The sequence below is a fragment of the Anabrus simplex genome, chromosome 5 (assembly GCF_040414725.1).
Source record: "Anabrus simplex isolate iqAnaSimp1 chromosome 5, ASM4041472v1, whole genome shotgun sequence".
NCBI lineage: Eukaryota > Metazoa > Arthropoda > Insecta > Orthoptera > Tettigoniidae > Anabrus > Anabrus simplex.
Window position 1 is genome coordinate 327846940 of NC_090269.1, and position 14714 is coordinate 327861653.

Sequence of the window (14714 nt, forward strand, 5' to 3'; positions counted from 1 at the left end):
TACTCACCAGACGTGGGTTCCTTGTGACTGTGACCTGTTTTCGAAGTGAAAGGAACCCCTCTGAGGCTGCCGATTTCCTTATGTGGCATCTGTTCTCTGCACAGTAGGGTGCTCCATTGCTGTCATCAACAGAGAATGCGTTGCCAGCGGTCTCCAGTGGCTTCCTGACATTTGGCAAAAGGTAATAGAGTTTGTGGGTGACTACTTTGAAGGAATGTAATGCAATTGTACTTGTTAGTTCATTGAATATTGCATTCTGTCAATATTGCCACTACTTTATTTACAGCCCTCATACTATCAGTCCAACAATTAGGCTGGTGTATCACAATGGTCAGCCTGAGGAAAGTTTAACACTGCAAAACAGAACACCTGCAGTCAAATTCTACAGGAAAAAAGTATCTGGAACCAGCATGACTAGATATTAGTGCCATCTGGTGATTTACAATAAAACCAAGTTTAAATTCGGAGACAGTCTCTCAGAGAGACTATCACACTTGGCGAAACAGCACAATGTCCCCCTGGGAGACGGCTCAAGCTCATTTAATGGTAGGAGCACATGGCACTATAAGAAGTATCCAACTTTTGATAGTCACTGCTTTACAGGCCTCTTTGTTTTGAAATTTTATTTACATTGTTAGTAGTTTTCTACTCCCTTTGTATCCCCATTAACCCTAGAACTATGGACCGTCTCCCAGGGGGACATTGTGCTGTTTCGCCAAGTGTGATAGTCTCTCTGAGAGACTGTCTCCGAATTTAAACTTGGTTTTATTGTAAATCACCAGATGGCACTAATATCTAGTCATGCTGGTTCCAGATACTTTTATCTTTTTTAAAAGCATTTGAGAAATGTGTAACTCTCGTAGACTATTATTTGGCTGTAGAAGTGGAAGTACTTTCATGTTGATGAAGTTGCATTGAGCAAAATGGCAGCCAACGGGGATTATTTTTTAAATAATTTTAATAATAATTTTAATTGAAAACTGTCCTTACGTAATGATAAAGGGACTTTGAACTTCACGACTATCATATTTGTGTGACAAATTGTATGCGAAAAATACTTCTTTTTTTTTTAGTGCATAAAGGGGAAAGTATTAAAATTATTTTTATGATTAGTTAAAAATAATGAGGAGTTTTTAATTTCTATCAAAATTATGTAGATCAGTCTTTCAGCTTTATTTTGTTGTATGCTAAGGTTGAATTATAATTACGATGTGCTTTCAGACACTTGTTGTTTAGTCTCTGCATTGTGGAAAATTACTGCACCATTTGACAGCTAAACCTGAAAGAAGAAGTATAAATAACCACCTAATCGATACTTTATTAATGCCTCAGGCAAACTGAATAAAATTAAAACTTACAGGACATGTTTCGACCACTTAGTGGTCCTCTTCAGCTGTATAAATAAAGAACTGGAAAGAAAAACATTATGACAATGACAATAAGCACAAAATAAAAGTTCTTTGGAGACTCCTTTGATAAAAATGGAGGTCATCAGAATAGGTCATCTTGCCTCTCATTCTTGTTTGGAAAAGATGTTTATTCTGCGCTGTCTAGAGGGTCTGACTTTGAGCGCGACCCGGTGAAGTAACGATGTGATACAGTTTGACAGTTCACGGAAAGCTCTGGAGAGAAGGGAAGTAAAGTTATTTATACTTACTTCTTCCACTTCTACAGCCAAATAATAGTCTATGAGAGTAGATTGTAGAAGTGACAAGTGATCCATCTTTTGGGCTTTGAATTCGATGCTGCGCTTCAGACTTGTTGCTGGAGTAGACAGAATTGGTCCGTTTGCTAAGCATTTGACAAACCTGTTTGATCTGGCTTAGGACATTAATCTTCAATAGAGACTTACTGAACCCAAGGCCTTCGTTACCAGCATTTTAAAATCTTGCCTTTTCTTCCTGGTATTCCAAGTGTATTTTTTTCATGTGTTAGAAAAGTAAAATTATAGCAGAAAAGGATGTGATTTCTTGAAAAAGGTCAGACGTGCCGATCTTCTAGTGGACACACGTGTGTGTTCTGGACTACAGATGGACAGTTCAGGTGGTGTAACTGAAGGTAATTCTTGCTTGTGGAACTCCAAACAACTTGATTTATATGAGTATTTTCCTCAGTGCGTGGAGTATCACTACAGCAAAGTAAAGTCTCCCAGACAGTACCAGGGCAAATTATTTCTTAGATTTTCTCAAGGTTTGTTCTTCTCAAACTTTTCTTGTTCTATCTTTCTACTGCCGCAGCTGATAACTTACATTTTTTTAAATGTTTGGTGAAACTGTTTCACCTTTCAAATGATCGTCAATCTTTTTCTTGAACTGTTCGTGGGTTTTTTTTTTTTTTTTTTTCTTCCCATTAACTTTTGGTGAAACTGTTTAGCTGTTCAAAAGATCCTCAACATTTTTCTTGGACTGTTTGTGTTTTGTCCTTTATTTAACTATTTTACCTTTACTTCCTTTCTTCCTTGTTCCCTTCCTTGCTCCAGCTGCTACTCAAGCGCTCTTATTCTTATCTACACTCTGGTGTTGTTCATTTGAACACTCTATTGTCCACTGTTTTTCAAACCAATTCCAGCCTTTCCAATAACTGAATCTCATCAGTTTCTTGCTGCTCCTCTCTCTATTTCTCTCTCTCTCTTTTTTAAAGTGTGTGAGATAGGAGTTATTCTGCGTTTCTGTTACCTTTTTTGACTCCTACTTTCGTCCACTATGTTTCTGACAGATTTTAACCTTTTCAATAACAGCTAGGGTGAAGAAGCATAAGAGCTGTAGTAGCCTGAACTGCCAACTGTAACTATATATGCAGTTAAATGTGTTGCACTTTGGTTGAATGACCAAGTGTTTATAAAAGTCCATGCAGGGACTTAGTATCTGCAAAACTGGGTGAGTTGGCCATGTGGTTATGGGCGCACAGCTGTGAGCTTGAATCAGGGAGATAGTGGGTTCGAACCCCGCTGTCGGCAGCCCTGAAGATGGTTTTCCGTGGTCTCCCATTTTCACACCACGCAAATGCTGGGGCTGTACCTTAATTAAGGCCACGGCCGCTTCCTTCCCATTCCTAGGCCTTTCCTGCCCCATCGATGCCATAAGACCTATCTGTGTCGGTGTGACGCAAAAAAAAAAAAAAAGAGAAAAAAAAAAAGAACAACAACCTATCTGCAAAGCATCTAACCTATGCGTTGCTTTGTCTTGAGATTTTCACTGCTTTGTTTGTTTCTTTGTTTGTTTGTTTGTTCATTATTTATTTACCTTAAAACCATTACAGGGTCCAGTGGAAGATCAGGGGAATACGGCAGGCCACCCCCCTTAAACCCTTAAAATAACAATGTGCAATAATTGATACAACTGAAATGAAATTGAAAAATACAGAAAATTATTAAAACATGTAGGTTACAGTCAATAAAATCAATAAAACAATTCAAAGATTCAAACACAAAATGACATATTATTGCTTCCAGTAGCGGCCTGCTTTGAAGGGCAGAGGGTCACGTTCCCCTCCAGCTAAGTACCTGTTAATGCATGGTTTTACAAATATTGGCAATTTGAATGTTGATACATTCAGTTTTGATATTAGGCACCGCATTCAGCTAGTGCATCAATGTTTTTATCAAACACGGACTTTGCTTCCTCCAGCGGGTTCTTCGCTGGCCGGTCATGCTGGCCCTGTGCCCTTAGCTGTTAACTCTTTCTTAGGTAATTTTCGTTTGCGCATGCGTAGAACTATTTTTTAACATGTACTGAATGGGAGATTGGGTCATTGCCAAAGGCAGCCTGCTATGATTCCGAAAAGCGAAGATGAAGGCTTATCGCACCGAGCCGAACATCCGTTTCGAATTCGTGTTCCAAGTTTTGTCATCTGCCGTCTGATAAATGTGCTGCACTGGCTAATGAAATTAGTCACTATCCTATCTCATAATATTTATTGGTGTCGTTAAAAGTAAATCTGTCGTGTGTTATGTGTGGATATAGCCTACGGAATCCCTATGAAGAGTCGCAAAAGGTATATCAAACAGGTATGATTAACCTGTAGGCTATGTATAATGAATTCTGTGAGTAATATTTTAAGTAGACCTCTTTCTCAACTGTCCCTTACGGAAAAGATGGACATAAAAACACTCGGTCGACCAACACCTCACTTACAACTAGAACAAGTCGGACAATATACAGGGCGCGAATATCGACATAGATTCCAGCCAGGAGTGTATACAGAATACGAGTGGTTATATGGCTGTGATTCAAGGAATGCGTTTTTCTTTTATCCGTGAATGTTTTTCAGACATGACCTGATGCGGACGAAAACCAGAGTAACAGATCTCATACATTTGAAAAGAAAAAAAAAATCATGTAAAAGCACAAAAGTTCCTCCCAACATATCAATTTATGCATGGAATTAGCTTTGCTAGGGAAGCTTAATATAGTGAATCAACTGTATTGTGCTTATCGCCAATCCGTTAACAAACACAATGATCAGGTTAGGAAAAATAGGCACATATTACGCAGAATTATTCAGTGCATAAAATTCTGTGGCATATTTGAAGTGGCACTCCGTGGCCACGATGAGACAGAAAATTCTCTAAATCCTAGAATTTTCAAAGGTCTCATTAATTTTACAGCTGAAATAGACGTTGCTATGAAAGAACAATTGGCCAAAGCTTCTGTATTTAAAGGTACGCCAGAGACCATTCAGAACGAGCTTCTCGATTATATGTTGAATGTGTGTAGGGATTTCTTCAGAAATTGGGGAATCCCAATTCGTTGCAATAGAAGCAGATGAAACAAATCACAATTGGTACTTGTTTTTCGTTATGCATTATAGAGGGTCACGTCCATGAAAGGTTTTGGGGGTTCATGAATCCAACTGACAGGACAGCAGATGGATTGAGTCAGTGTCTGTTGGTGCAAAGTGATCCCATATTAAGAGACATGCCACATAAAGTTATTTGTCAGAGTTATTACGGAGCCACTGTAATGAGTGGAAGGACAGGGGGTGTGCTGGCGAAATTGGAAGTACGCTACCCTAGTGCACATTTCACTCATTGCTATGGACACCAACTAAATTTGTTCGTACAATTCCCAAGTCAAATTATGTTTTTGTAACCTGTCCGCAGTCAGAACATTTTTTTTTCCAACTTGTCTCACAGAAGTGACCTCTTAAATGGAATTATGAAGACTAGACTCCCTCGGACAATCACTACTCATTGGAACTACAACATTCGTACAGTGAATGTAGTTTAGGGGAATAGAGAGAAACTGATTGAGTGCTTTAGTAGAATAGTAGAAGGTAAAATGTCTGTTAGAGTAAATGAAGCCAGTGGACTGCGCCATGCTCTTGAGGATACCATATTCATGTTATGGTTGTCTGTTTTTCACAAATTAATGCCGAATGTTGACGTACTGTACAATCAGCTACAAAAATGCGGAACAGATTCAGTCCAAATAAAAAGGGCTATTTCTGACTTCGTAAAGTGTGTAACACAACAACGTGAAGAAATAGATACAATTGCATGTGATCTCACAGACTTCAGCAATTCCGATAAAAGACATAGAGTAAGTGACACGGGGACCATTGCAGCGAAAGAAGTCTGTGATGTAATGAACCAGGTGCATGATAGGTTTGCATTTACTGGGTATACTGAAGCTGCAACACTACTGTACTCCGATTCATTTGACAAATTCTCTATTAGCTTTCCAGAAAATGTATTAAATTCTACTGTGTTACATTGTCCAATGTTGCAGAAAGAAAGGCTAAAGACTGAATTAGAAGTGATTTATAAACGGACAGATTTCAGACAGTTCAAAGGAGCTCTACCACTCCTCGCTTTTATTTTAGAAAATAATCTCAAATCAACATTTAAAGAAACGCTAAAGCTTCTCAGGATAATTGTGTAAACACCCATGTCCACAGCCAAAGCAGAGCGCTCGTATTAAGAAATTTATTTGCAAGTGATAAATATCATTATGGATCCGAATTGAAGATACTATACTGTAGAATGTTAATTAGTTTATTAAGTATCACCTATTCAATACATTAAAATTTTTAACAAATTGGCATATTTACATGGGAGCAGACTAAAGAAAAAGATACAAGTAATCGGCACCAATGCGTAGAACAACAACATCGGCCGTTGGCTGCTGATCTTAGGTGTGACAAAGGTACAGTACTTTGTATTAATGTGTATTACAACTTACCAGCCATTGGCTGTTGGTTGCTAGTTGTGTAAGGCACATAACGGCGTCCAGTAGCAGTCTTCCAACATAAACTTTGACACTACACTATTAGAAATATTAGGAAAAGTAATTACCAAGATTTATATTAACATACTAGCTGATGTACCCGTGCTGCTACAGGATTCTCAGAAAGATTGACTTTGTGGTTTTCCTAACTGAAGTCAACATCAGAGAGAGAGTCATCTCCGTACAGACAATGAAGGGCTCTGGAGGGGTGGAAGGTAAAGGCTTCCACTATCTGTAACCTCGGCACTTGGTGGGGTAGAGTGGTTAGCTCTACGCCTGGCTTTCTTTGCCCCCCAGAAATTAACCTGGTACTCATTTTTGATATAGGCTGAGTGAACCTCAGGACCATGTGCACCTCCGGCAGTGGAAACCTAGTTTCTTAAATTTTACAACTTCCTGACGGGGATTCGAACCCATGTCCCTCCGGGCGAACTGAGTACACCTTTACCGCCTCGGCCAGGCAACATAGGTGGTTACAAAAACGTCAGTAGGAATGTAGCGACTAAACGCAATGTTATCATATAAAATACTCGATCAAATTTTTTAAAAACTGAACATTTTCTCACTTTTAACGAACAGTAGTACGGTGCCGATCTAACAGTCCAAAGTTCCAGAGCTGGAATGACCAGGCCGAAGACAGCAGTGAATACTCCTCTGCCATTATTCCGTGAAATATGCACACTGATCATTCCAATCAATGCCTCAGAGTAGGATTGAATAGCTGGAATACGATGATGAACCAGTGTGTTATGTACCAGTAGTATCAGAAAATTTATGAAACAAAGGAATGGCATGCTGAAGAAGAATGTTATCTAACTCCCCAGCTACTTCCCACAAATATTCAGGCAGGCTGTCACACTCGGTACTACCGGGTGATTTGGCCGTGTGGTTAGGGGCACGCATCTGTGAGCTTGCATCCGGGAGATAGTGGATTCGAACCCCACTGTCGGCAGCCCTGAAGAGGGTATTCTGTGGTTTCCCATTTTCACACCAGACAAATGTTGGGGCTGTACCTTAATTAAGGCCAAGGCCGCTTCCTTCACACTCCTGGCCCTTCCCTATCCCATCATCGCCATAAGAACAATCTCTTTCGGTGCGATGTAAATCAGATTTAAAAAAAATTCTGTATGCAGCAGTAATCCCATCTATCGCAGATGACCTGCAACAGAAGACACAAAGCACATCACAACACACAATGGTCAATGAAATGTTATTGTTGATCAATTTTAGGAACTTTCTCTATTGTAGCCCTTCACATTTAGTTTTCTTTTGAGTCTGCGATATTAGGGCGTCTTATAAAATTATTTTTAGCGTAGACGGTAGTTTCTCATTCTCCGACTTTACATACCGATTTTTATTAAGTTCGGTTTACCTATTTTCTCCTTACTTGGCACTGATATGGACTGAGTAACAAAAATCCAAATCCATGAATATCTCTGTGATCATAGCCAGGACGGTAACAATGTATAAGACATAAATGATCGGAAATTTAATGCTATATAACTTTAGTTATGTAGTATTTATCAATACGACCACTAATAACATAAATATTTGAGAATAAAATTGTAGGCCTTCCCCTAAACTACCATTTCACTCAACGTGAATACAATTATTTATAGCCTAGATGATAGCGAACTATTCCCCGACTTTGTATACTGATTTTCATTAAGATAGGACCGCTAATAACATAAATGTCTGAGACTTAAATTATAGGCCTTCCCCTAAACTACCGTTTTTCTCAGCTTCAATACAATTATTTATAGTCTAGATTGTAGGGACTTGTTCCTTTACTTTGCCTACTGATTTTAATTAAGATAGACCATTAATAACATGTGTTGTTGTCTGAGTCATCAGTCCGTAGACTGGTTTGATGCAGGTCTCCATGCCACCGTATCCTGTGCTAACCTTTTCATTTCTACATAACTACCGCATCCTACATCTGCTCTAATCTGCTTGTCATATTCACACTTGGTCTACCCCTACCGTTCTTAGCAACTACACTTCCTTCAAAAACCAACTGAACAAGTCCTGGGTGTCTTAAGATGCGTCCTGTCATTCTGTCTCTTCTTCTCGTCAAATTTAGCCAAATCGATCTCCTCTCACCAATTCGATTCAGTATCTCTTCATTTGTAATTCGATCTATCCATCTCACCTTCAGCATTCTTCTGTAACACCACATTTCAAAAGTTTCTATTCTCTTTCTTTCTGACCTAGTTATCGTCTATGTTTCACTTCCATACAATGCCACGCTCCACACGGAGTCTTCAAAAACATCTAATTCCTATATCAATGTTTGAAGTAAGCAGATTTCTTTTCTTAAGAAAGCTCTTCCTTGCTTGAACTAATCTGCATTCTATGTCCTCGTTACTCCTGCCATCGTCAGTAACAATATTCATCTACTTCCTTTAAGACTTCATTTCCTAATTTAATATTTCCTGCATCACCTGCCTTCGTTCGACTGCACTCCATTACTTTTGTTTTGGACTTATTTATTTTCATCTTGTACTCCTTACCCAAGACTTCATCCATACCATTCAGCAGCTTCTCTAGATCTTCTGCACTCGCAGATAAAATAACAATATCATCGGCAAATCTCAAGGTCTTGATTTCCTCTCCTTGGATTGTGATTCCCTTTCCAAATTTCTCTTTGATTTCCTTTATTGCCTGTTCTATGTACACATTGAAAAGGAGAGGGGACAAACTGCAGCCTTGCCTCACTCCTTTCTGGATTGCTGCTGCTTTTTCAAAGCCCTCGATTCTTATCACTGCAGACTGATTTTTATACAGATTGTAGATAATTCTTCGTTCTCGGTATCTGATCCCAATCACCTTCAGAATCTTAAATAGCTTGGTCCAATCAACATTATTGAATGCCTTTTCTAGATCTATGAATGCCATGTACGTGGGCTTGTCCTTCTTGATTCGATCCTCTAAGATCAGACGTAAAGTCAGGATTGCTTCGCATGTTCCTACATTTCTTCTGAAGCCAAATTGATCTTCTCCCAACTCAGCTTCCACTTGTTTTTCCATTCTTCTGTAAATAATACGTGTTAAAATTTTGCAGGCATGAGATACTAAACTAATGCTGCGATAGTTTTCACACCTGTGAGCACCAGCTTTCTTGGGAATAGGTATAACAACATTCTGCTGAAAATCGGATGGGACTTCTCCTGTCTCATACATCTTACACACTAAATGGAATAACCTTACCATGCTGGTTTCTCCTAAGGCAGTCAGTAATTCAGAGGGAATGTCATCAATTCCAGGTGCCTTGTTCCTATTTAGGTCGCTCACAGCTCTGTCAAACTCTGACCTCAAAATTGCGTCTCCCATTTCATCAGCATCAACAGCCTCTTCTTGTTCCAGAACCAAATTATCTACATCTTCACCTTGATACAACTGCTGGATATGTTCCTGCCATCTTTCTGCTTTGTCTTCCTTCCCTAGAAGTGGCTTTCCATCTGAGCTCTTAATATTCATACACCTAGATTTCCTTTCTCCAAAGGTCTCTTTGATTTTCCTGTATGCAGCATCTAACTTTCCTAGGACCATACAACCTTCGACATCCTTGCACTTCTCCTTCAGCCAGTCTTCCTTAGCTACCTTGCACTTTCTGTCCACTTCATTCTTTAATCGCCTGTATTCTTTTCTGCCCTCTTTATTTCTAGCATTCTTGTATTTTCGTCCATCAATCAGGTCTAGTATCTGCTGAGTTATCCACTGATTCTTAGTTGATCTTTTCTTCCTTCCTACCATTTCTTCAGCTGCCCTGCGGATTTCATTTTTCATGACTATCCACTCTTCCTCTATTGTCTTTCCTTCAGCCTTTTCATTTAGTCCTTTTGCAACATGTTCCTTGAAACAATCCCTCACACTCTTTTCTTTCAACTTGTCTAGATCCCATCTTTTTGCATTCTTTCCTTCAATTTTTTCAGCTTCAGATGGCATTTCATGACCAACAAGTTGTGGTCAGAGTCCACGTTTGCTCCTGGGAACGTTTTGCAATCCAACACTTGGTTTCTGAATCTCTGCCTAATCATAATGAAGTCTATTTGATACCTTCCAGTGTCTCCAGGTCTCGTCCACGTATAAAGCTGTCGTTTATGGTGTTTGAATCAAATATTGGCAAGGACTAAATTATGATCAGTGCAGAATTCAACCAGTCGAGTTCCTCTTTCGTTCCTTTGTCCCAATCCAAATTCTCCTACTGTATTACCTTCTCTTCCTTGGCCTACGACTGCATTACAGTCTCCCATCACAATTAGATTCTCGTCACATTTTACATATTGTATTAAATCTTCTATTTCCTCATATATTCTTTCGATTTCCTCGTCATCCGCTGAGCTAGTAGGCATATAGACCTGCACTATTGTGGTGGGCATTGGTTTGGTGTCTATCTTGACGACAATAATTCTTCCATTATGCTGGTCATAGTGGCTTACCCGCTGCCCTATTTTCTTATTCATTATTAAACCAACTCCTGCATTTCCTCTGTTTGATTTTGTGTTGATAATTCAGTACATCATTCATACAGAGAGAGCTGCATGTCCTCGGGAGTTAGTTACGGCTGTAGTTTCCCGTTGCTTTCAGCCGTGTAGCAGTATCAACACAGCTAAGCCATGTTGCGTATTATTACAAGGCCAATCAACTAATAACATAAATATTTGATAATTACATTTTAGGCCTTCCCCTAAACTACCATTTCACTCAGCGTGAATAAAATTATGTATGCCCTAGATTGTAGGGACTAATTCCCCAACTTTACTTACCGATTTTCATGAAATTCTCTTCAGCCGTTTTCTCGTGATGCGTGTACATACATACAGACAGACAGTAATTATGGAAAAGTAAAAAGTGCATTTCCTTGTTAGTGTGGACATGGCCGATACAGAAATACTTTTTTTTTTCAAATTCTGCGCGATGTACAGACAAAACTCTTATTTTATATATATAGATTTACATGGGAGCAGTCTAAGGAAATAGAATACAAATGTCCTGCATCAATGTGTATAACTATATTTTTGCCATTGGCTGATGATCACCAGTTGTGACAGAGTAACTACACAGTGTCTAGTAGCAGTGGTTTGGTTTCAGAATTCAAATATTACATTGTTTGGAATGTTACCAAAAGAGAGATACCAAAAGAGGCCCCATTTAGGAGCGTAGTCATGAACTGAAAAAGTTACCTGGTTGAAGTCCTAGGTTCGATAATTTGCTTAACCTCCATTCAAGTTTCCTTTTACGCCAGTCACATGCACAGCCACTGATCACAAGGTCTCCTATACAACTGTTGCTGGCACAGGGGGCATGTGGTGTGCAGACAACACACCTGCGCGTCAGTGCTCCGCTATCCCATGACATTTGCTCAGTCAGTGTACTTTAGTGACAGTAGTTACTGTACATTTAAACAGCCCTAAGACGATCAGAAGCTCTCCTAAAGGTTTGGAAGAACATTCAGCAGAACACCCAACTACCCATCCATCAAGATATTACGCACACTGAACATCAACGACTGAAATCAAGGAAACCACCCTGGCGTACAGCAATGGATCTTGAACGAAGCTCTTTTCATGTTAACAGTTCATGAAAAGCCCAGTGGGATCAGTCTTCAGTAGTGAACAAACATCTAGTTGAGAATCCTTCCAAACGAGTACAAGGATTTGATCTTCCAAGACGACAGTGGAGAATCATCAATTGAATAAGAACTGGACAAGGTAGATGTGGTTATCTGTTGTGCAAATGGGGTTGGACTAGCTCTGCAGATTGTGATTGTGGTGTCTCTTCTCAGTCAATGCACCACATTGTTGCTGACTGCCCAATTCGAGCTTTCAAAGGAACGCTAATGGACATTCACCGCACATCGGATGAAGCAGTTGATTGAGTCAAAATGCTAGACCTAGGGTTATAGTATTGTACGGACTTATGACTACGCACATTTATCCTGAACTATATGCATGTGTGTACATAGATTCGTCATACGATAAATAAATAAATAAATAAATAAATAAATATACTTGGGTGAGGTAAGAGTCTGGTTCGCCGCCTTCTTCGAATGGATACCAGCATTTCATTCTACATTTTCTCTTAAAGTGAAGATGATGGTAGTGAAGTAAATGAGTAATGATCAAGTATTTAACATTGTATGGTGTGTATCCGAGTATGCATTTGTTTATTGTGTGTGTTTAGTAAGAATGTAAATTTGTGAAAAGTTAGGCTCCTCCACCAGTCCCCCTCAGCAGCCATTGCTGATTGCTTCCTTTAATCACATCCTGACCTCTCAGCCTGTTATACAGTCCCTGACCATATTAATAGACTCATCTTGAATTTTTAACATAATACAAGTTTAGGAGGTATAGAAAGCTACTAAGATTACCGTATTTTGTTCTGAATATTATTATTTTAAAAAATATGCAGAACTATGCCAAACATCTCAATACTTTTTCAAGTTGCCTTTAGCTGTTATCAGTGCTGCAATTCAGCTTGGCATACTGTTAGAACAAGCGTGTACATTTTTCTGCATCTGTGTTTGATACCAAGACTTGAATAATCTTTCCAATGAGACAAATTTTTGTGGGGATTGTTTCTTTTGCCACTTCCGTTTTCACCAGCTCCTAAACATTTTCTTTCGTGTTCAAGTCTGGCGAATTTCCTAGCCAGTGTAACAAAGAGATTTTCTTGCTGCAGAAAGGTTTTTATATCTTGACTTGTCAGGAGTGTAAGAAACAGTACATTTGACAATCGGGAAGAAGTTTAGATGTTCGTTATAAAGAACACGTGAATGCCGTGAAACACAAAAGAAACACAGGCTATGTGCAAACATATGCATAACAACAATCGTAATTTTATGAATATGGAAAAGGACATGAAATTATTGTATGTAGCCAATAAAGTTGATTACATAAATGTCTTAGAGAGGCACAAAAAGGTAAAGAGTAACTTAAATTTGAATGAAATTGTGGCAGAGCAAAACTTGTTGAAATTGGTAAATTGATATGTTTTGAAAACAAAGATAAAAGGTAATTAATAATGAATCTACAACTTTCCTCCCTATCAAAGTTTTGAATATTCTTCCAATAAGAGTTAAGAGGTCACAACCCTACTTTTTTCACCTTATCTGCTATGCATTGTTAGCTACAGCTGATTTTCATTCACAGTCCCAGAAGAACATTGGGTAAACAACATACTGAAGAACAAGTTGAATGGATCTGCACTGTGACAACTTCAAGAATTTAAAATTATAGTATTTTTACAAGTCTTGCATAGTGTTGTATGAGGGACCCTTTGATTAGTTTAAGATCTTTATGATAAGATACAAATAGACATTATATAATAGCTGTGTTTCAAATGTTTGTTTTATGTAATGTTTTGATTCGGAGGATGTTATTTTCACTGAAGAAGGGGATTATGATTCTCGAAACATGTGAAACAGTGTGAAATAAACATTATGCTTATTTTATTAGAGTATATTTAATATTGACAAGAAAATTCATATTAAATTGCTTATATCACTGTAAGTAGTCAATACCGACCCATATAGGTGATAAATATGGTCAAGTTTACAGATCATGAACACAGAGTTGACTCATTTAGTGTGTTTAGTAATTTCTGTTGATTGAATTCATCATGTATTCTTTTATTTGGTAATTTTTTTTTTAAGCAAGTGTATATTTTGTACCTAATTGAGAGTTAAGAAAATAAGCAAAAGAATATAGTAAGTTCCTGTAACTGCTGATTTTATTTTATTTGGTATGATTTTATCTCTTGTACTTTAAATATCACCATTTTCTTAGAAAGTAGAGTAATGAGAGTAATGTCCATATTTACAGAATGTTAGATTTTGATGCCATTGAAATTTTAAGTTAATGAATAGATTAGAAAATCCTTGTCCAAATTATCCTAAATTGTGTTGTGGATTTTGCTGTCATTTGAATTTGTTACATCTTCAGAACTGGAAATTTTAGATTTTTATTGTAACAGTCATATTAGTCCTGTGATAGTGACAATTTTGAATCATGTTGATGTATTGGAACAAATGTGAGTGGAATTCACCAGAGTATAGTGTCTGTAGATAGTGTGGGTGGTGGCATTGAGTGCACTTTGTTAACGGAGTGCTTTCTCTTCCCGGTGGCCCCCCTGTGGGGCGCTGCGGACCGGGGCCCCCCCTACACTCGATTGCTGATGTTGGGACGCTGCAGCCAGCAAGGACCTAGCTCAGACGTCCTACTTTATGGCTTCCAACAGGTGGTGCTATTAGTACAGTTCATCATTGACCATTTTAGAGCAGGAAGAGACTGTTTTGAGAAACTTTGCCACTTTTGAGAGACAGGCTCATGCAAATGCAGACAGTTGATAACCATTTATTTGCAAATAATTTTTATTTCATTTTGAATAGATAAGATGATAAATGGAGTCATGTTTTACTTCTAGAAATGGCTTAATTTCTCCAGACAACTATGTCCTGCTCCTTATTTTCTTGTGAAACCATAA

At 38.4% G+C, this 14714-nt stretch overlaps 1 protein-coding gene across 3 annotated transcripts in view; it reads left to right on the forward strand.

Moving 5' to 3' along the window:
* Nucleotides 1-14714, forward strand: part of CycT (Cyclin T) — a 376049-nt gene that overhangs the window by 191712 nt on the left and 169623 nt on the right. The window contains exon 4 of one of the 3 annotated variants that reach the window (XM_067147571.2): nucleotides 14423-14468. The exons of the other annotated variants lie outside the window; for them this stretch is intronic. Coding sequence (XP_067003672.2) covers nucleotides 14423-14468 — 46 coding nt within the window. The remainder of the gene's footprint in view (nucleotides 1-14422; nucleotides 14469-14714) is intronic. 3 annotated transcript variants of the gene reach the window in all.